We start from the raw sequence: 22,403 nt of genomic DNA, 5'->3' as shown, positions 1-22,403 counted from the left end.
CTAATATAAAAGCTTTTTTATTAATATTAAAGTAAAATATTACCTTGAGCAGGCACTAGATATACGAATAATATTATTAAAAAAAATCTATAATACAATATTTAATTGAACCTAAATTCAATAGTGTAAATTACTTAAGACCAATTTTTAACGTTTCTATCTAAGAATGTACTAATGTGAAGATTTCATTCATAGCATAAACAACGTCTGGTGCATATTGAAATTTTAAAATCACGTGGCTATCTTGATAAAATAACGGTAAGCAAGTTCTTTGGCCCCATACTATTTAACACACTTCTAACGTGACAGGAAACGTATGTATGTATGTATGTCCAAAATGCATAATAAAATGGGCACTAGTAAGTAACTTCCGTCAACAGGATCTTCGATTTGACAAGGTGCTTATTTATATTGTAAACACTACATACGAGTGCTACAGTTGCTTCATTTTTGAAATAAATAGCAACCGGTTATGAGCTTTAAAGTGTTTGATTGCGGTGATATATATATATTTTTTAATTTTATATTAAAATTTTTCTTTTCAAAGTTTGCAATGCAAGTAACGTAGGTTAACTTATGAGTATTTACACATAGTAAAAAAAATCAAAAGTTTAAATAAGCCAGGGAAATATCTTAATTAGGTATATTTGAATTTAAATCTACAATCATCGTTTATAGGGTACTACGGAATAATAACATTAAATATTAAAAAAAACCCAATCTAGAAAACTATAAAATTTTGCTTAAAACTATTAAACTTACATTGCCCCAATGAAATAAAAACAATTTATTTTTTTGGTTTTTTAGCTTCATCTTGTATCCCGTACATAGCAGGGTAGTCAGAGAACCTAGTGTTCTCAGATCCCAGGGGTCACTGGTGTCAAAGCAGGTCGAGAGGCAGAACTCAACGCCACACTATAGAGAACTATAGCGATAGTGATAGTCACTATCAACTTTTTATTTACATACAAAGAAATATAAGATAATTCATAATTCAAAAGCACAAACAATCGTCCAAATAAGGAGAATCCACTAAGTAAGTATAGTAAATAGACAAAGGTTTGTTAATTGTGAAATTGCTTGTAAGGTTGGGTACCTAATGCTGGTTACTTAACCAGTTAAAGATACATTTGTGACATTTTAACATTTGAACCCAGTTGCAGTAACTCAGGTGTACGTACTATCGAATACAAAATGTCAAGTGTGTTATATTACAAGTATTGTTCTAAGGTTTGTACAGTAAAGTGCTGGTACTCATGAAATTATATCTATACTAATATAATAAAGGGGAAGAGTTTGTTTGTTTGTTTGTTTGTTTGAACGCTAAGATCTCTGAATCTACTGGATCGATTTACTTTGTTTTTGTTTTGTATGAAAGCTGCATTCTTCAGAAGTGCTATAGGCTATATAATATTACATTACACTTATATACTAATAAATTAAAATACTTTCTAATTTGACATGCAATTTATTCTGCCATGTCAATAACAACCGTCGTCGCTACGCGACCGCGTTCGTTACCGCGTCATTTTGATATTCATCCTTATGAAAATAAATATAATAGTCACGTTTAGCATTTCATCGAGATTGAAATTATATTTCTATAGAAATTATATTCTTATATTTCAAGCAGGCGTAGCCGCGTCCGGGTCCGCTAGTTATTAATATAGAAATAAGTTGCAAGAGAGGGCATCAATCATTTTGACAATTATTTTGACAATAATTTTGACAATGTGTGGATACGCGACGGTTCGGGGTTCGATTTCCACTAGGGCGGCTTGTATTTTTATTTCAATGCTCTGACTTCAGTGGTAGTTCTAATATGATATGTCTCGAAAATTTGGCGGGAAATGTGGAAAGAAGTGTCTACTGTCTTCACACTCTTGTTATTGTTTATAATGTAGATATAGTTGTATTATGATTACTCTCTTTTCATTTAATTCTTAATACTTGCTGAAATGCTTCGTGTTTCTAATACTATTTTAAAAAGGACTATCATTTTATTAATATAGATATGCTACATACATATTGTAACATATAAAATATAAAAAAAACAAGTCCTCTGAAGAAATAAAAAAAAACATTGTTATTTTATTACAATTTTTTCTTTACAATTCAAATGTACACCGACGTCATGGACAATTAAAATGTCCTACAAAGTTCACATAACCTTTATTTGCAAGTGGGTAATGATGCAATTTCTGTCATATAAAAGGAATAGCAAATGGGCAGTCGCCCACTAATAAAAACGAACGACTGTTTTGGCATTGAGTGTACGCCCACTAGTAGAGCTCGCTAACTATCAAAAATACCTTTTGAGTATGTTTTTCTTTTAAGCAAAGCATTTTATTTGTTTAAGGACATCAAGGACGTCGTGCTGCAGGCTTGTGGCTGTAACGCGATGGTTGTAGGTTCAAGTTCCACTTGAGGGAATGAGTTATTATTTATTAATGTTTTAATTTTTTCGCTATGGTACCAAGGCAAGCCGTTGAGTTCTGCTATTCCACAAGCAAAAATACGAAAATTTATTGGAAGCTCAGGAACGGAGTGTCTATATGCGAGACACAGTGTGAAGCTGAAAAAAAAAGATATTAAATAAAATATAGTCGAGACCTTGGCGGCGCAGCGGTGAAACGTATAACTAACGCAACGTTTGTGGCTGTAACAAGATAAAAGGCGGGGTTAAGTTCCACCATTCTACACACAGTGTCTAGAAAATTGGGCACTGTATGGGTAACAGAATGTTTTAATATAAGCTTCCTTACCTGTATCATAAATTTTATAAATATATTAATGCCAGAAGCTCCTGAAAGTTTTTTTATAATTAAATAATAGAAATGTTATTTTTACCTCATCTAATAAATATTACCTAATTGTTGAGTAATTTATATATAACTATTGCATACAACAAATGTTTACCTTAAAAAGGTAAAGAAAGTGCAATGATAATACAGAAAAAAAGTTTCATAATAGATAAAGAAATTCTAATATAAATTTAAAACTTCCTCCTGATAAGGCTGTAAAACTGTGTTATCAGGGTACTATTATTGTTTCACGCAACATTCATATTCTTAGTAGACTTACGTTCATTCACTAATAAAGCACAATTATTATAATATGCTTAATACATTGAAGCCTTTGCTTAAGGTTAAATAAAGTTAATCAAAAAATACCTTCGTTGTATAGAAATAACAATTTTCTTCCACAAGTTTTCATTTACGTAATTCGTAAGCAACAAGTCGCAACACAACTTAGATTAGATGTTCGGCAGATGTCGACTGGAGGAGTCGCCGTCGGTGCGAGCGCCGTGAGCGCTTCGCCCGCGTCCCCTTATCACGTTATCAGTCCTTATCAGTTACTCATCGCGAATATCGCGTTACAGTTGATACACTGCAAATACCAGTGATTAGTTAGGAATCGATCATGTTCTACAGATTTATAGTGCTCGCTTTGTTTTATTTGTGCTGTGTTATTGTTTTCGGATATGGGCAGGGTGAGTGCCATATGGTTTTTTTTATATTTTGCAGACTTTTCGATAAGATTGTTATAGGAAATTATGTTAAATATTCATTTATTCGTGTGTTTTACGTATTTCATAATAATGAACGTGACTGCTTAAATTATATTTTACGATAAACTGAATTTCGTATAATATATCTAATTTATTTTACAGCTAGTATTACAATATTAAGGTTAATTCGATATAGTGATAAATATAATAAAGTATGACATCATAGCTACTACAATGCTACTTAAGTCGGTAAATTTAATTACAATTTACCGGGAAAAACACCAATAAAATTAAAAAATGCATCCATTAATATAATAAGATTTTTTTAAGTTTACGGGACAAATGCGTTCGTTTAATTTAATAATTGATTCATCACATAAAAAAATCATTTGATATATTTATTGTCGAAACGTATTAAGCTATCAAAAAGAACTTTTATTAAAATGAAAGCTAATGCACGAACATCAATCTCCTTAATTAAGCTGCCTCGTTCCTTATCAGTCCATAAAGGCGCATCTCCCTTCAAAAGGAAAGATTTATTTTGACTTAAAATTAATGTATACAAAAATAGCATTACAGATGCACACACGAGCCCACCTGTTGCATTAGTATTCTGGAATAGATATACTGAATAAGAATGACAGTTTTATTTACAAAAAGATATACGAGCTGAGGTGCGTTCAAATTTGTAGGGTTAAATTTAAATTTGGGATATCTTTCTTTTTTCAAATTTTTATTTCAGGCAAGCTTTATTATATACTGAAGGTTTTCGTACTAAGAATATTTTTAAAAATATGGTGTATATTTATTATTAATGATTTTTCAAAGTACAGCACGCTATACGTCCGGAGGTTACCCCATTTTTATCAGGTCAATGTTTGCCAATTCCAATTCTCATGCAATATTTATTGAGATTATATTATGTATTTTCAGCGTTATCTAACGACTATGTGATAATCTAATATTTGTTAAAGCTCGATCGTAGGATAAATATTTTATAGCAAAGTATATATTTTCTTTAAAAAGTGTAAAATTTTTATAGATAAATTCAAATTATGTCAAGGTAAAAGCGCGGCGTTAAGTTGCGCTCTAGACACGATACCTCCAGAATTTGGCGGAAAAGGAAGAACGGTTTGTCTTTACACGGTTAAGGTTCCCTCTGACCACCTTGCTGTGTGCGGGATACAGCGTGAAGCTGATTGATTAAATTTAAATTGTATATTAATAATTAAATAATAATTAAATGAAATGAAATTATACATTTCATGGTCCGTTAGTACGTACATAAGGAAGCGCATAAAGATTTTCCGCTAAGTTTATTTCGAGTCCACTACTAGGTAACTCGAAAACTAACATTATTACTAACAAAATTATTTGATCTTAAATGTAACTTTTTTTTACCAAAGTATAGCTTTTTTAGCTTCCCGCTGCATCTCATTCATAGCAGGATAAGCAGAGGGAACCTGGGAATATAGTTAGAAACAATAAATTCAAAGAACGATTTTTTTTTAATGTTTATTTTACTTACTCGAATCGATTTAGATCCTAGTTGAAAAAATCTCATTTAAATCTTATGATAAGTACCAAGTAGTTGAAACAGGAAATTACAAAACGGCGTAACTAAAACGGCGTTAAGTGGAGCATTCCTAATTTTGAAGAGCGACCAAACTTATATTACGGTGTGTTTATTCCTGAGGAAGCTTGATTTTAAGCAGACGCGAATTCCTTCTGGCGTACCTACATACGTTTGTTTACATTCATTTCGTAAAAAGTATTTATTTGATTACTACTAATAGATTGTTTATACCAAATTGTTATATTATAGGCCCGACATGGGCATAAGTGTGTAGGTACTGTACTGTAACGCGACTGGTTGTGGGTTCAATCCCCACTCGATAAAATAAAATATTTAATATTTTCATTTCTTTGCACTGGTGTTGAGGCAAAGCGCGGCAGTGAGTTCTACCACTGAACATCCAATGCTTCTAGAATTCTGCGGAAAAGTGGAATGCAGTGTTTTAACACTAAGTTCCCTCTGCCTACTGTATATAATATCTACATCTATGAATAAATAACAATACCTATCTTATAATAGAGCACACTGTTTATTCTAGGTGTATCTAGGATCAATGATTAATATTCTAACCAAATTTAGTAGTTATATGTAATATATATAGTATTACTATATTATATACCATAGTACGTAATCTCTATTGACATTAAATAATGATAGCGCCCACGTCGCCTAACAAACTAAATACTATATTTATAATCTACTGTATCCAAGGACTTGATGATATTGTACTAACAAGCAAATTGAGTCCTACTATACTCTATAATTTACAGCAAACGAATGATCAAGCTCTTATGAAATGCTTATGGAAACGTGTTAATGAAACGTAATAACGGAGCAAGAAGTGGGATTTATACATATCTCTTTTTTTACAGCATATATATGTATATATGGTCAAAACAAATATTTATCTACTCGCGTATAGATTAATCAGTAACGAATGCCAATTTTATATCTTCTATATTACTTAAAAGTACCTTTAGTTTTATGAATAAATTAAACTAAAGTAACAGTTACAAATATATTCAACAAAATATCAGGTAACACAAGTAATTACAAATGTGTTGTGTTATTTAAGCTTATTCCATTAATTACATTCTGTCCTTCGAACACATGTGAACAACACCAGACTATTTGTAGCTGTAATCTGTATTACTTTACTTACCCATATTCTGCTACGCCCACAATGTTAGTATACATATGAGTACATGTATGTATATAGAAACATGCCATGACAGAAACATGCCATTGAAATAAGAAGCTTAATCTTAATTTTCGCCGAATTCTTGAGGTAATGCGTATGGAGTTGCGGAACTCAACGCCGCGCTTTGTCCCGTTACCATAATACCAAAATAAATATAATGTAGATATTATCAAATTATAATATTTTTGTGTACTTATATATATTTACATTTTTAATATAAGCACGAATTAGTATTTAATAAAATTCGTAAAAAAATTATTCCTTATAAAAATATTATAAATAAATGAAAATAATTATGTTAAATTTATTCTATTTCTGTTCAGTTACATACAATTCATTTGTATTTAGAAGAGGCTGTGTAGTCTTATGTCTTTGCTTTGATAATAAGGGACATATGAATGGATATGACTTGGCGGGAAAACCATTCTGTCAAATATTTACGTGATATTTATAAGTTCAAATGAGAAGTAAAATTAAATTAAATAATAAATTGTGATTTATTACAAGTGCAATCTACATCGAGTTGATCATAAATAATAAAATATATCTATAAATAAACTCATATTTATGAAATGTACAAATATTTGGGTATGTAATATGTACGTATTATTCTCTGTACACAATGCGTCACATACAAATAAGCAATCAATGGTGGTACGTCAGGTTTGCCGACACATTTGGGTCACGTTTGTAACAATCCATGTCGCACTTGGGAGTACCAATGTTCCTAATTATGGGACTATTGTATTTTCAATCTAAGTGAAATGCTCAGGCTTGATGCGGTGTAGGTTCATATAATATTATTTAATTTTCAATTTGTTAATTTTTACATATTATATTTAGTCACGGAACGTATTATAAAAGTTATTATACAGGTACTAGTGACGATGTTACGTAAAAGATGAGATAAGGACAAAAAGAATTATGATGGAAAAGTGAGTGTTAAGAGAGGTAGGGGGAGACCTCGGTTGATCTTCGAAAACACAGTATCAAATATACTGGAGGAAGGTCACTCAAAAAGCATGAGGACCCCCCGGGAAGCATGTATGAAGAGGTTGATGATAGTGGACGAGGCGAGAGGTATAAAATTGTAGGGAAATAAAATTGTAAAAACCCTAATTATATCTTTAAAAATATCCCTATAAAAATATAATAATGAAAAAAGATAACAATAGATCAGCCCTTCATTTATTAAGTAAAAATTAAAAGTCACGACTCGGTTGACAAAGAAATTCTTCCCAACAAACTACATTTTCATAATGTTTATACAATTGAGAAATTTCGGTGACTTTCTCCCTTGATTAATAGCGCATTGTCTCATACCGGCCATTCATTTGTCGACATTACATTGCCTGTACAAATACCTTATGCTATCAAAAATATCTGTTGTAAATAACGATTTCCTGTTTAAATTTGTATTTATGAATCGCATAGACCTTCGATAATTACATTGAAATTGCTTTATTATTTTAGCTTTATATTCGAATTTAGATAATTTCTCATAAGTATGCCCTATACTTATTTCAATATAAAATAACATACATGGTGGATTAGGCGCACTTTTTATCTGGACGCGATGATGTGGGTTCAAATACTAAGCAATCTAAAATGAAGAATGGACTGACTTATACGCGTATTGTTAATGCGATAGATTGTAGGTTTGATTCTCACTTAAGGAAGTTAAATACATATATAATATTTTCGTTTCTTCACTTTGATATCGAGGCAAAGTGCGGCGTTGGATTCTGCAACTCAACACACAATGGCTCCAGAATTCGTGGACTCAAGGCTTCTGCCTATCGTGCTACTTGCGGGATACAGCGTGAATGTAAGAAAAAAAAAAATCATTATTCTATATCACAGGTTAATAAAATGTAGGCCATTTTAGACAATGGATACAAAATAATTTGATCACTTTCTATCTGATGAGTTCATTATAGGCGCCTGCTGCTATTCTATTGTTAGATAAGCGGTACTCGTTTAGGTCAATTTATTTGGGAAAGGGCTCGACATTATTTATAATTAGCTATTGTTCTCATTCATATTTATTTCTTGTTTGTGTTCCAATTGTAAAAAAGTATTTTTCCCCAAAAATTAAGTAAGTAGATACTACTAAAAGCTTAAGGTATCGTTAGTAATTTTTATTAAAATTCAAAATGTTCATCTTTTTGTAGTTAATGAGCAGTTCCAGAAGAAACTACTGTGCGTGCAGCATGACGAATGTTGGTCGTGTCTGACCGCTGCCCTCCACTGTCGCTGGTGTGCAGATCCCTACTTTAAAGGAGCACCGCGTTGTGATGATGATGAAAGGTTAGTTTTTTTAAGATTCCGCTTCCCTCCTATGTGCGGGAAACAGCGAAAAGCTAGGAGCTAAATAAGAAAAGATTTTTTTTTTATTATTTTTGACATTTGACAAAAAGAAAACTTAGGAATATTGGTCCTAAAGCTGAGCTCTGCTCTATTACATTTTATTGCATTTTTTTCCAATAATTTGTCAAAAAAATAAATTAGATAGTTATTTGTTTCCTCGTTTTTGCATTTTAATTGTATTAGTTAGTTTATTTATCTGTTATTTAACAGAGCACTAACAGTTAAGTACTTATAAGGTAAGAAAGCTAAAGTACTACTCTACCTACTATGATGCTTTGAATGACTAATAAGTGCTCGTGGGTAAGTACATGCGTTGTTAACATGAACATACAAATGATTCATTTAATAGTTTAAAACAAAAAAAGCGAATGATAAGAGCTAGAGCAATAGAAGTAAGTACGTAAGTAATTAATTATTTCTGAAAAATGAATAATTTATTCTATAAAAATAAACTAAAATAACACTTTATAAAAAATATTTCTCAAAAGTGATATTGTTGGAAGATTCCAAAACGAGTAGATAGTGAGTTAAATTAATTAGCAAAAAATTTAATTTATCTTATTTAAATTCTTATGATTTTTTTTTGTAACATTAAAAAACAACAAAAACCAAAAGACATATGTATATTTAACAGAAATAATAATACCTTACATTATATTTTTAAATTAATTACTTACATACATACATATTATCATTATTTAGTAAACGCGACAATTTGTGGGTGCGATTCCCACTCGAGGAAATGAAATGGCGAAAAGTGGGGAGCGGAGTGTCTTAACACTAGGTTCTCTCTGCCTACTCTCCTTTCTACCTCTCTGACTACTAAACTATTGTCTTTTCCTATTATAATTCACCATTCGCCATCACGCAGCATCATTTACATAAACAACAGTAATGTTCGGCACACGTAGGTATTCGTATATTGTTCTCACATCATATTTTTCTTCGGATAGAGACATCTCTATGATTGATTATGACATAAACATGATAGTGAACGAATGTTTTTCAATTCGCTTAATTCCTTTCTTTTTTTATTGAATGTCTTAACGTTAATATTGATAGACAATCAATATTGCTTTTGAAATACTAAGAGGTTAGCGTCCAGCTGGGCGAGTGTTCAATAGCTGGTAATTACTTTATTTATGAGTTGTTTCTATACACCTATTTTAGTGTGTGTTGCTAGTGTTTTAATGTGTGTATTTGGCCAAAATATTATTTGGTTTCCAATAATGTTGAAAAGTAGAAAGAAAAAGAAAGTAATGTTGTTTATCTTTTATTCTGTCAATCGCGAATTTCATTTACTTAAATAAATATATTTAAAAAATGGCCTAATAATAACACCGTTTAGTAAGGACGCGACGTCTGCATTTCCCAAGTCGTTAAATCTGGGCGTCTTCAAATAGAGAGTCAACTTTATCTAGGCAATCATATTATGTCATAAGATGACAAATGATCGTTTAACCTATAATATCGGGCTTCATGTGGTGGAATGTAAGCTCATAATGTCAAAACATCTTTTTAGCTTAACGCTGTTTCCCGCACGTAGCACGACGTACAGAGGGAACCTGGGAACCTAATGTTAAAACATTCCGTTTCCATTAAGAAACTTTCGTTTCCCACTTTCCAACGAATTCTGAAGTCATTGCGAAATTTTAATTTGTACGTGTATTCGAGTCTATTTTATTAAATGGCACAAATACAAAAATATGAACATGTAAGAAGTAACTCGAGGAATTAAATTTATGTTTTATTCATTTACAGTCTAGTTGCAGCAGACTGCGCCCAGGGTATGATACAACGACCAGCAAAATCTGTATGGGAAGTAGTTCAGAATGAATCCCTACAAGACATGTCACCGGACAGCCACGAGGCCGTTGTGCAAATACAGCCGCAAAAAATAAGGCTATCCTTAAAACCACGTAAGTACCATTCATGCTTTCACTGTACCTGCATGAAAAAATCTTAATTTGCAATGCGATTTCTTATTTGGAAGACAATTTAATGATTAACATTTTAAGTCATTTTGAGACCGTCGTCGCGCACTGGTACAGCATGGGACTGTAATCGCGACGGTTGTGAGTTCGATTCTTACTCGAGAGAATTAATTATTTCATATTGTTACTGCTTCGCTCTGGTAAAGAGACAATACGTGGCTTTGAATCCGCGACTCAACACGCAATGTTATATGCTTAAGAATCCGGTGAAAAATTTAGAAGATACTCCGTATCTTCTCACTACATTTTCTCTGCCTTCCTTACTGTAACCGGAATACAACGTGAAGCTAACAAAATGCATTTAAAGTTTATTAGAAAACGATGATTTTATATTTCGCAAATATACATTTTGTACGCACAGTAACCTAAGCGTTGGTTTTAAACAATATTCTTAAATTTCTTTTATTTATTATTTCAGGTGAAACCAAGAAAATAAAGTTTTCTTATAGACCAGCTAAAAATTATCCCCTCGATTTATATTACTTGATGGATCTCACTTGGTCTATGAAAGACGATAAGGAAACTCTGGTGTCTCTGAGAGATGACTTGCCCGCCATGTTGAAGAATTTAACTGATAATTTTAGGTAATCAATTTCTCTAATTTATAATTTTAGGTAATCAATCTCATTAAAATTTCATAATAATTTTCCATTATTATTATTTTTATGAATATTCATTGCATTCGTGACATTATTTATTAACTCTAATGCTCTAATGAGATTAAATTGACAAAAATTTTACATATAAGAATATTTAATTTAAACTTTGATCGGAATCTTATAAATAAAAACAAAAAGTGTATCACATAATTAAGAATTGTTGAATTCGGTCGTAAAAAATAGTATTAAAACAAATTATTTAAACGATAGTTTGATCATTTTAAAAATGTCTCACATGAGAACGTCAAACTCTTCACTGTCGTCGTTTGACAGTATTCTATTTAAAGTTTATTTTCAGCGTATACTTATTCAGTATCCTGTCGAATTATTTTTACTGTTTCTCTAAGATAAAAATTTAAGCATTGCTAGTCTGTCAGTCAGTAAATAGTGAGTAAATTATAGTACATCCACATACAGATTGTATCTTAATGAATGAATAGTTCTGAAAGTATCTCTCCTACGTATTTTTTAAAAATTACGGACTTTATCACACGATTTTACTTTTCTATATAGTTGAGAATTGATATATAAGTTATAGTACGTATATAGTAGTAGTACGTAGTATAGGGCCGTATAACGAATAAATATAAGTTTTACGATTCTCAACCATACATTTTTTTATTAATTTATTTTTAATTCTACATTCGTTTTCATTTTTTATTTCAATTCTACTGTTGTATATTCCAGATTAGGATTCGGCAGCTTCGCGGAGAAGCCTATAATGCCTTTCATTAGCGTGGACCCGCGGCGGCGCGCCAACCCCTGCTCCGTGGAGGGCGAGGCGTGTGAAGCTACTTACAGCTACCGACATCATTTATCATTAACTAATCAGGTAATATATTATACGATTCATTAAAATATATGTTGATATATTTAATGTTTAGTTCTGTTTTACAGTGTGAAATTTTATCTCAGATGAGATATTATCATTAATATATATTTTTTACATAATAAGATAAGCGCCATCGTGGAGCAGCGGCACTAGGGTGTGACTGTAACGCGACGTTTGTGGGTTCGATCCATACCCGAGGAAGTGAAATATTTATTTACGTTTATATTTCCATTTCTTCGCTCTGGTGTCGAGGCAAAGCGCGGCGTTAAGTTATGCCACTCAGCACGCAATGCCTCCAGAAATCGGCAGAAAGGTTCCCTCTGCCTACCCTGCTGCTCATGAGTAAATATTTCGGCTAGGATTTGAATTCACAATCGTTCCGTTGTAGACATTTACTGCTACGCCATGACGATTTCAATTAACGTAATACACGATAAGATTCATTGAGATTTATATGGAGCTTAGTGTTAACTTCTGTTCTGTGGTAAAAAATATATTATGATAGATGTAGGCACTATATTATAATTCCATATAATAAATCGGTTATAGTATTTCCTTTTTATGTTGTTAATGAAGTTTGACTGATATAATAAATAATAATTAACTTTTACTCTTTTGATTTCAATTCAGCATTCTTTTAGCTTTTAAATATAAACCTTAATGAATAATGTATTAAACTAACGTAATAATATACCAATGAAATTTTGAGAATGACATCGAACCAGTGCTCATTTTTTGAGTTTTTAAGCTATATATAAATAAATAGCTACATTATTAGTAGCTATTTATTTATATAAAAGGTACAGGGTACAACACAACATTCATACAAAAGTTTTTAAGTAGCGTATCATTTAAGATAATAAAAATGAGTCTGTCAAAAATAAAAATGAGTGTGTCGATGGCTGTAGCTTCAATTCCCACTCGGAGGAATGAGTTATTAAGATTTACATTTTCTTGGTCTTGAAATGAGGTAAAACGCGGCGTTGAATATTGCCAATCAATAAAGTGGTTAATGGAGTGTATTAATACTAGGCTTTCTCTGCCTTTGTACAACTTAAAAATAAAAGATAAATAAATAAAAAATCCATAAAAAACCCAGGTAAACGAGTTCATAGAGAAAGTGAACAGCAGCTCACTGACCGCCAACCTCGACAACGCCGAGGCGCAGCTGGACGCGCTGGTGCAGGCGGTCACGTGCGCACAGGTGGGCTGGGCGCCGCGCGCCAGGAAGATTGTTATACTGCTGTCTGATGGGCTTATGCATACTGCGGGGGATGGAAAACTGGGTAATGATGTTTGTGTTATGGAGGATAGTGATGATAATTGTAGTAAAAATAAATTGTAGGTAATTGCTTGAAAAATTTGAGGTGGTTGTGATTTCGAATCGAACAAGTGGAATGACATAGGCTGCATTCAGTTTCGGCGCTCAACAAGAAAAATACATTATATATAACTTAAATACACAATATCAATTAATACTACTTATCTCATTTTCTATATCTAACAACAGTATAAGAACATAGTTTGATGAAAACACATGCTTTAGTGGCCAAAGCGCCCGGTTGATCTCCAAGAGGCGCGGGTTAATATCCCGCTACGTCATATATTTCTTTCTTTATTGTGGATAAACATTTTAAAATTTTAAAATTGAATTTAGTTTGATTTGAGGGAAGAAATTAAATACAATTGAAAACAGGTGGTGCATCGAAGAAAAATGATGAGCAATGTCATCTAGACAGCGACGGCTATTATTCGGCGGCCGATATATACGACTATCCGTCTGTAGCGCAGTTATACCGACTTCTTGATAAATATAAGGTAAGGATATATATTTTTTTCTTTTTTTTTCATATTTTATTTCCAAGCAAACTATGCGGAATAGAAAAAAAACTAACTTCAGCGTCACGACTCGTCGACCGTTCTATAACTTTAAGTAAAGTTATTAAGTTAACTTGACTTATCTGAATATGGCGGTGTCTTCAGAGAAACGCTACGGTTTCTACATACCTCTTTCGCCTCGTCCACTGTCATCAATCTCATCATACATACCCTCCGTGAGGCCTCATACTTTTTACGTGACCCTCTTCTGGTATCTTCGATACTGTGTTATTGAAGGTCAACCTAGGTCTCCCCCAACCACCCTTATCGCTCACTTTTTCATCATAAATCTTTTTCATTCTCGCCGTGACGTCCTCACTAGTACTTGCCATTTTTTGTATCTCTTCATTGCGGTTTCGATCAACTAAGCTGACCCTGCAAATCCTACCAAGAGATCACATCTCCACAGCATTCATCTTTCTTTCTTTCATTCTTTTTCTGTAGCAGCGCAGCTGTGCTGACGCCGTCTCATCAATACAGTTAAGGCACTGTTAACCCTGTTACTGGTAGGTTCATTTATTTAAAGTAAGGCAGTGCGAAGTATACGTCATGAATTGAAACAAATATATTCTGTTTTTTATAGATATTTTGGAGGTTTAGTTAGGAAATATTGTGGCGGCATCGGTATTGGGTATTCGTTGGATCAACAAAATGTATGACACTAGGTTGTCTTTGCCTGCACTGCGAAATCCAATGCGGATTAAAAATATTTTATTCTATTTCTTTCCATTTATGTTTTTAGGTAAACGTAATTTTCGCTGTAACAGAAAACGTGAAAGATCATTACGATAGTTTACATGAACTCCTAAGCGATTTTACTTACGTAGCAAAACTCGAGAGCGACAGTTCCAATATACTGAAGCTTGTGAAAATGGGGTACGAAGATATCGTGAGCGTAGTTAATTTCGAAGATAATACTCAAGATGGACCAATAAAAGTTAAATATTCTACCGACTGTGGACAAAAAGGTTCAATGATTGACGACGCGCGTTGTGAAGGTGTTGGATACGGTATGACGTTGAATTACGAAGCATATGTCACCTTGGAATATTGTCCGGATCTTAAAAAGGTAAATTAGATAATTTTACACATTTAGGTGTATTAACTGTCAATATATTATTCATTACTTAGGCACTGTCCCTTACATTGAGTTAGTTAAAGTACAATACACACAATTTAAGAAGATCTAAAAAGTCAAATATATATATTTTTTCTATAAATAAATTTTGCTTATTATATATTTCTTCCTATATTCTATATCGATTAACATATTACCAATAACGAAAGAGATATGCAATAAAAAAATGTAAATGCGTATATACAATTAAATTTGTATCACCAACAGTCATACCAAACGATAACAATATCCGAGAGCCAGTTGGGCCAGGACGCGCTCACACTCGAGGTGGAGGTGCAGTGCGGCTGCGCGTGCGCGTCTGACACCCAGAAGGACATGGGGCTCACGTGCCCGCGCAACTCGCACCTCGTGTGCGGCGTGTGCCAGTGCGACAGGGGCTGGTCGGGGCCGTCGTGCGACTGCGCGATGGGGGACGAGGCGGCGTCGGCGGCGCTGCAGGCGGCGTGCCGCGCGCCGGGTGATGCGCGTGCCTGCTCCGGCGCCGGCGACTGCGAGTGCGGGCGCTGCCGCTGCGACCCCGCGCGCTCCGGCCGGTACTGCCAGTGTGGGGAGTGCGCCGTCAGCAAGTGAGTAGACGCACACTTGAGGTTGATGTTGTTAGCCCTATTGGGTGGATAGGGAAGGGCTCTGTGTGTATCTCAAATATTTTAAATTGTGTTAGGATTTTTTATTATTTAAAGAAAATCATTCAATTTACTTTTTAAGCAAAGTCCATTAACTTCAGTTAACGACAGTGCCTGGTAAAAGAAGTATTATAGGATTGGAGGATAAAGTTATAAATTTAAAAATAAAAATAATTACAGTAAAAACGGTCAAGAATGCGGCGGTCCAGAGCGTGGCAGCTGCGCGTGCGGGCGCTGCGCCTGCGAGCCAGGCTGGGGCGGGCCCGCGTGCGACTGCACCGCCGCGCGCGACGCATGCTACGCGCCCGGCTCCAACGAGATATGCTCCGGGAACGGGGACTGTATTTGTGGTATGTTGGAGATCTTAACTTTAGGGTTTTAAAATCTATTTAAATGTATAGATAATTGAATACTTGATGAAAGTAAAATTAAAAGTAGCATTTATTATCATTACCCACTACTTTACTGTCAGATTCGATTAGGGTTATAGATATTTATTTTGGATATCAGATAAAATTCAATAAAGGTTACGTAACTCCACAATATTCCTTCTAATATAATTATTCCATAGGTCGCTGTGAATGCACCAAGCCCAGCGAGGACAGCAACTCCACGTCTACCGTGAAGTATACGGGGCAGTACTGCGAGACGTGCGCCACGTGCTCCAACCCACTGTGCGCCAGCGCCGAGGCGTGCGTGGCGTGCCGCCTCGACGGCCGCTGCGACCGCCTCTGCACCCTCGCTGACCTCAATTATACTATGAGCGAGAGCTTCGATGACGGTTAGTTTGTGCTTGTGACAGACACTTCGATGGTTATGTTTGCCTGGTACTTCGGATTTATGTGCGATGTCGCTAACGACACATTTTTAAACAAAAAAAACTACATAATTTAGGTTTATGTCTATTTCAATATAATAAACAAGATATTTACATAGACTACTCAAGAATTTGTAGAGCGCTAGCCTTATAATTAGGTTTTATCAGCTATCTACGTTTTACTCTGTCATCCACTCAAACGTGAATGAGTAAAAGAAAGTATGTAATTTAACTTAATGTCGGCTAATTACTACTTTTAGTTTGCGGTTATGTTATCTTAGAGTCTACAAAATCATCTCAAAGAGAAACTAATATAAACGCATGAGTGCCGGAACCCGAGGGGATTAGAAATAAAAAATATATACGTTTTCTTTTAAAATTGAAGTCGAATCCACAACAGTGGGGTATATAATCAAATGTTGTCGCAATGCCTCCAGAATTCAGCGGAGACTGGGGAGCGGAGTGTTTTAACACTAGGTTCCCTCAGCCTACCCTGATGTATGCGGAATACAAGGTGATGCTAAAAAAAATAAGCACATTAGTTAAAAATGTTGTTAAATATTGTATGGAGTAACAAGCAATATACTCATAGATGCGAAATGTATTTCTAATGATCGTCCTAAATGACTACTACAATTACACCGCAATAATCCTTGACAGCGCAATTTGGAGCGGATTACGTTATACGTATAGATGATGAGGTTTTTTTCTCATATTTCTAGATGTCTCCTTGCGTATTCTTATATTACATTATTATTTATGCCCCATAGTTAATTAACATATGAAAGTAAATGTTATTTATTATATATAAACAGCTGCTCGTATACTTGCAAGTACTAGTACACTACAAGTTAATGTAATATGTATACTCCATTGTATTCTGTCTCATTATAATCAAGGTTAAATACGCGGAGCACAGAGATCTATTTTTTTTATTTTGGCAGTGATGCAGGGAGGGGGGGATGAATAGTTTAATATTTCCATTTTTTCGCTCTGGGGACAACACAAAGCGCGACATTGAGTTTCGCCACTTAATTTTCGTTGTCCCGAAAACGTGACGGAATGTGGTTAACGGATTGTTTGTTACCACGCTATATGTTCTAACTAGCGGCCAGCCCGCGGCTTCGCCTGCGTGAACTACGTTACTATTAATTTCTGTCTCCATGAGTACCTACGTCCTATAAGTGAAGTCTATACAAAATTTGAGACTCCTAGCATTTGTAGTAACGAAGTTTCATACAAACTTTCAGCCCCAAAAACAACCCCTTAGAAGTCGAATATTGCAAATTCCCGTCTTAGCGAGCACCTACGTCCTATAAGTAACTCCTATGCAAAATTTGAGATTCCTAGCACTTGTAGTTTCTGAGATTTCGTGATGAGTGAGAGACCTTTCGATTTTATATATATATAGATATAGCAGGGAAGGCAGAGGGGACGCAGTATACAACATGAAGATGTAAAAAGTGACCAAGTTTAAATTGTTTAAATATATATATTTTTTTTATGAATTAACTTATGTAATACTATCTAATGTAATAAGTACAAAATTAAGTAAAAACATTAATTAACAAAGTTTCCCCCATTTTATACCTCTAAATACTATATTTAATTTCAGAAGAAATAGACAACGCGTCCACGTCGTGCATACTGCGTCGCGAGGAGGACGGCAAGGAATGCGAATACAAATACACATACAAAGCCGGAGTCAACCCACTAGTGGGCATGGAGATTGTCATACGTTCCAAGGACTGCTTCCAACCAACGAGCGCTAAAATAATGTTAACATCTCTAATAATAATGGCCTGTATAGTAGCTTTGGGGGTTATTTTAATTCTATGTATAAAATGTGCTCAAGTCTTTTCTGATAGGCGCGCCTATGCCAAATTTGTGGCGGAAGCGCAGGAGAGTAGAAAGAACATGCGGGAATTGAACCCCCTGTATAAGTCGCCTATATCAGAGTTCAAATTGCCTGAATCGTTTCCTAGAGATCGACACGATTTATAGTCTTTTTTTTTGAGGGTTTTTAAACATTTACGTATTTTGATTTTTGTGAGAGGATATAAATTTTTAGCAGTGTAAATCGAAAATATTTTTGAATTATTTTGTATTGTACTTAAATATCCAATCATGCATCACTACTTTGCTTTATTTAAAGTTTTTAATTAAATTAAATATTATTATATTATTATAGAAATATTTTGTACATTTCACATCTGATGGCCGTAGCTACTTATTTTTGTAAAAAGAAATAGTATTATATAATTTAAGTACTTACCATTAAGCAATTAAAGAGTACAACTTTTACATGTTAAATTTAATTTTACCGTTATTTTATATTTTATACTTTTGTTAAAATGTTCTAATTTACACTTTTAAGTTTAATTATAATAATAATATAATTATTAGGAAATAATAACTACTAGTCTCTCAGCAAAGTTTTAATAAAGTTCAAGTAAAATAAAATAAAAATAAAAATCATACCATTATTTATATATTTAAAGTTCAAGTAACTTATATTATGTATTTAATAAGAGCGTAAAAGTGGTATAACTCAAAATATACATATAAGTACGGATTAAGCCACTTTGCATTTACTCTCTTTTGTAAGATGTCGCTTAGTGCTTATAAGTTTAGTATTTTTTATGTAGCTCTACATTGTATCCCGAGTAGAGCTAGAGAGGAAATATAGTGTTAACACTGCGTTTCGACATTGCACTGTCTGATTTTCGAGACTTTGCGTGTTCAGTGCGGAACTCAACGCCGCGCCTTGATGTGGTGCTATTAGAGAGAAAATTTAAATAACCTACCAGTGGCGTAGCTAGGGTATTTGCTGCCCGGTGCGGTTTGGGGGACTTGATGCCCCTTTCCTGTTGATGAGTTCTAAAAAAAAACAAAGTGATCGTCGACGTTGCGTTCTAAAAAAACAAAGTGGTCGTCGACGTTGCGTTCTAAAAAAACAAAGTGGTCGTCGACGATGACTTCTAAAAAAAACAAACTTATCGTCGACTTTGTTGCCCCTTTTCTCTTGATGAGTTCTAAAAAAAAGTGATCGTCGACTTTGATGCCCCTTTCCTTTTGATGCCCGGTGCGGCTTAAGGGACTTAATGCCCTTTAAAATGGTATAAGGTCTAAAAAACAAAGAAAACACACACTGATCGTCGACTTTGATGCCCTTTTCCTTTTGATGTCCGGTGAGACCGCCCCGCTCGCACCCCCCTAGCTACACCACTGTAACCTACAAACGTTGCGTTTACACGCCGCTACAATGATCTTATTAATATTGTTATTCGTTAAATCTTTGGTCCAATCGGCACTATACTTTGTGACATGCACAGCGTAGATACGCTACGACTGCTTATATATAATTTTCTACTTTTTTACCTTCTTTTCTATAATATTATAGTAAACAGTACACTATATACATTAAAAAGATTTTAAGGAAATAAGCACTAAAGCGACAGCGATTTGTGAATTGTGCCTTGTTAAATATACAGTAAGTTCCTATCATTAAGTTTGAATGGATTTTATTTACTTACGAGTATAATATAATTGTTTTGTGAGAAATAAAAGTCATGACACGTATAGTTTTATATTTATTTCTTTTATTAAAATCACAATTTCCCCATACGTTTCCACCATAACTATAAAGACCGTGTTGAAGTCTACCAATATAAAATAATGTACGCAAATATGAAATCTTGCTATATTTATTCTTTTACTATTGTCTAGTTATGGGTTATTATATTAAGAAATCATATAATTTATAGATTAGGTAATTTACAGCTAAAATGTATTGACCAAAAATGAATTGGGTTAAATAGTTTGTATTGCTAACATTTGTAAAAGAATATAAAACGACTGAAAATGAAAAATAAATTCTTTAAATAACCCATAAAGAGACAACTTCTCATATTAAACGCTATAATTATATATTATATTTATATCACATATCTTAGTGACCTTACTTCTAACCACCATGGAAAACTTATATCTTTTTGTACAATTGTTATTTATCTATATATACATGGGATATCTTAATTTTGTTCGATTGAGCAATATTGTCAGGAAATTGTTATCTAATATTCTCCTCTTCTCATTTACTTATTATTCATGTAATTTTAAAATTAAAACATTTTTCACATCTTCCACACTAAGGAAACAAAAATACTTCTTAAAAAACATAAAAAATTTAACGTAACGTTATTTTAACCTGCGCCTCTTTGAAATCAACTAACCCATAACATACGTTCTCATCGAGCTACGTCGAAATTCTAATATGCTTGTTTCTATTTATTTATGTTGCTAGCATTAAAATATTTAAAAAAATTATAATTTCAATTATTTTTAATGAAAATACAGTTAGTTAAAAAATGATTGAAAAAAAATGATTGAACGGAAGTTGTGTTCGTTTAGTTATTAAGCAAATGTCTAAGTAGTTCCAAGTATTTGTTTAACCACTTCGATCTATTTACTCAATTTCCGTTTCCGTAAACTTTGCAAAATCAAGTACAATATGAAAACTAGTCATTGTTATCCTCATACATGACAACACATCCTTTAGTACCTATGATACATATGTATAGATATTTATTAATAAAATAAAATTCAATTAAGAATTGTGTAGCTCTGAAACAATTGATAATAATTAGACTAAGTTGTTTTAATTATAAAATATTAATTTTAATTAAACTCTTATCACCAAACTTGCAATGATCAATGATAACGATTTTGTTATCTTAACATGACTAAATAACAAAGATATATGTAATTATTACGTCACTTCCATCTATACAATTATTAGAAAACCAGAAAAATTCTTGTAGATTATTAATAAAAATTGTAATTACAAATATCTTTATAAGAAAAACAGTCGTTTTGATTACATCTAGTAACTGGAGACAGTGTTATCGTTCAAAAGTTATATTAAATTCAAAGAGTTTACATTCTTAACAATATTAAGGCTTCAGCAAGGCAACTTGGAATGGTCCTTGAAAGTTTCGTACCTTTAATACTTATTGTAAAGTAAAAGCTAAGCTAGAATGTCCCACAAAACACAGTCAACATTGCAACCAACGATAAGGCAACGAGTGGTATCAAATCTAACTCTGTATTCAATTGCAACAGTCTTGTTTACGTCTGCAATCAAAATTTAGAAAACATTATTAATTTTAAATTAATATTTTTTCTCGATTTATATTTATTTCCAAAAGTTAGGCAGGGAGAACCTAGTGTTAAGACACTACATTCCCCATTCTCCGCCCAATCGAGACATTGCATGTTGATTGGCGGAAGTCAACGCCGAACTTTAACTTTCTAAAACTGGTGTTAGCTAACAACAATTTCAAAAAAAAATATTTTCAAGAGAAAATTAATAAAAAATCCATCCTTGTTCTACCGTTGGTGCTAACATTGATACTACCGCATCACACTTGCCGGTCGTGTCGCGCGGGCGGCGCCAGAGACATGGGTCGTGATTCCTTGAGAGGAGTGGCGAGGACATGCTTGCTCTCCTTCTTCTCCGGCATTGGCATTGGTGCGGGGACGGCGTCTGGCACTAAACCACGTATCAGCTCTGATGTACATGACCATGGCACTATCCTGAAATTGATTGTTTAATTTATTAATACTTTTTTTTAACTATTTTCAAGACAGGGTTGGTAGATGGAACCTAGTTGTAAGACAATCCGTTTCCTATTTTCCGCCGAAATCTAGTAACATTTGGTGTTGCACGATAAAAAAAAAATAAGTAAAAGTAATTAAGAGAAATTCTTAATATAGCAAAAAATACCTAACTTATGAAAACC

At 33.5% G+C, this 22,403-nt stretch overlaps 2 protein-coding genes across 4 annotated transcripts in view; one reads left to right on the top strand and one right to left on the bottom strand.

The window, feature by feature from the left end:
• The first annotated feature begins 3,251 nt into the window (after window positions 1-3,251).
• On the top strand, window positions 3,252-20,191 carry Itgbn (Integrin betanu subunit). The gene is made up of 12 exons (XM_085185270.1): window positions 3,252-3,493; window positions 8,463-8,598; window positions 10,420-10,577; window positions 11,071-11,236; window positions 11,999-12,143; window positions 13,243-13,429; window positions 13,840-13,961; window positions 14,764-15,090; window positions 15,367-15,725; window positions 15,963-16,132; window positions 16,354-16,563; window positions 18,215-20,191. The coding sequence occupies exons 1-12, from the start codon at window positions 3,424-3,426 to the stop codon at window positions 18,601-18,603; spliced, it is 2,439 nt and encodes an 812-aa protein (XP_085041396.1). The 5' UTR covers window positions 3,252-3,423; the 3' UTR covers window positions 18,604-20,191.
• Window positions 20,180-22,403, bottom strand: part of LOC146539073 (estradiol 17-beta-dehydrogenase 11-like) — a 57,856-nt gene continuing 55,632 nt past the window's right edge. For all 3 annotated transcript variants that reach the window (XM_085185274.1, XM_085185272.1, XM_085185273.1), the window contains exon 7: window positions 20,180-22,197. In XM_085185274.1, coding sequence (XP_085041400.1) covers window positions 22,023-22,197 — 175 coding nt within the window. In that variant the 3' untranslated portion in view covers window positions 20,180-22,022. The remainder of the gene's footprint in view (window positions 22,198-22,403) is intronic.

The sequence above is a fragment of the Heliconius melpomene genome, chromosome 5, assembly GCF_056956725.1.
Source record: "Heliconius melpomene rosina isolate 202511_hmr_F chromosome 5, ASM5695672v1, whole genome shotgun sequence".
In the NCBI taxonomy this organism is placed as follows: Eukaryota; Metazoa; Arthropoda; class Insecta; order Lepidoptera; family Nymphalidae; genus Heliconius; species Heliconius melpomene.
Note: the sequence above shows the minus strand (reverse complement) of the source record. Positions and strands in the feature narration are given on the sequence as shown.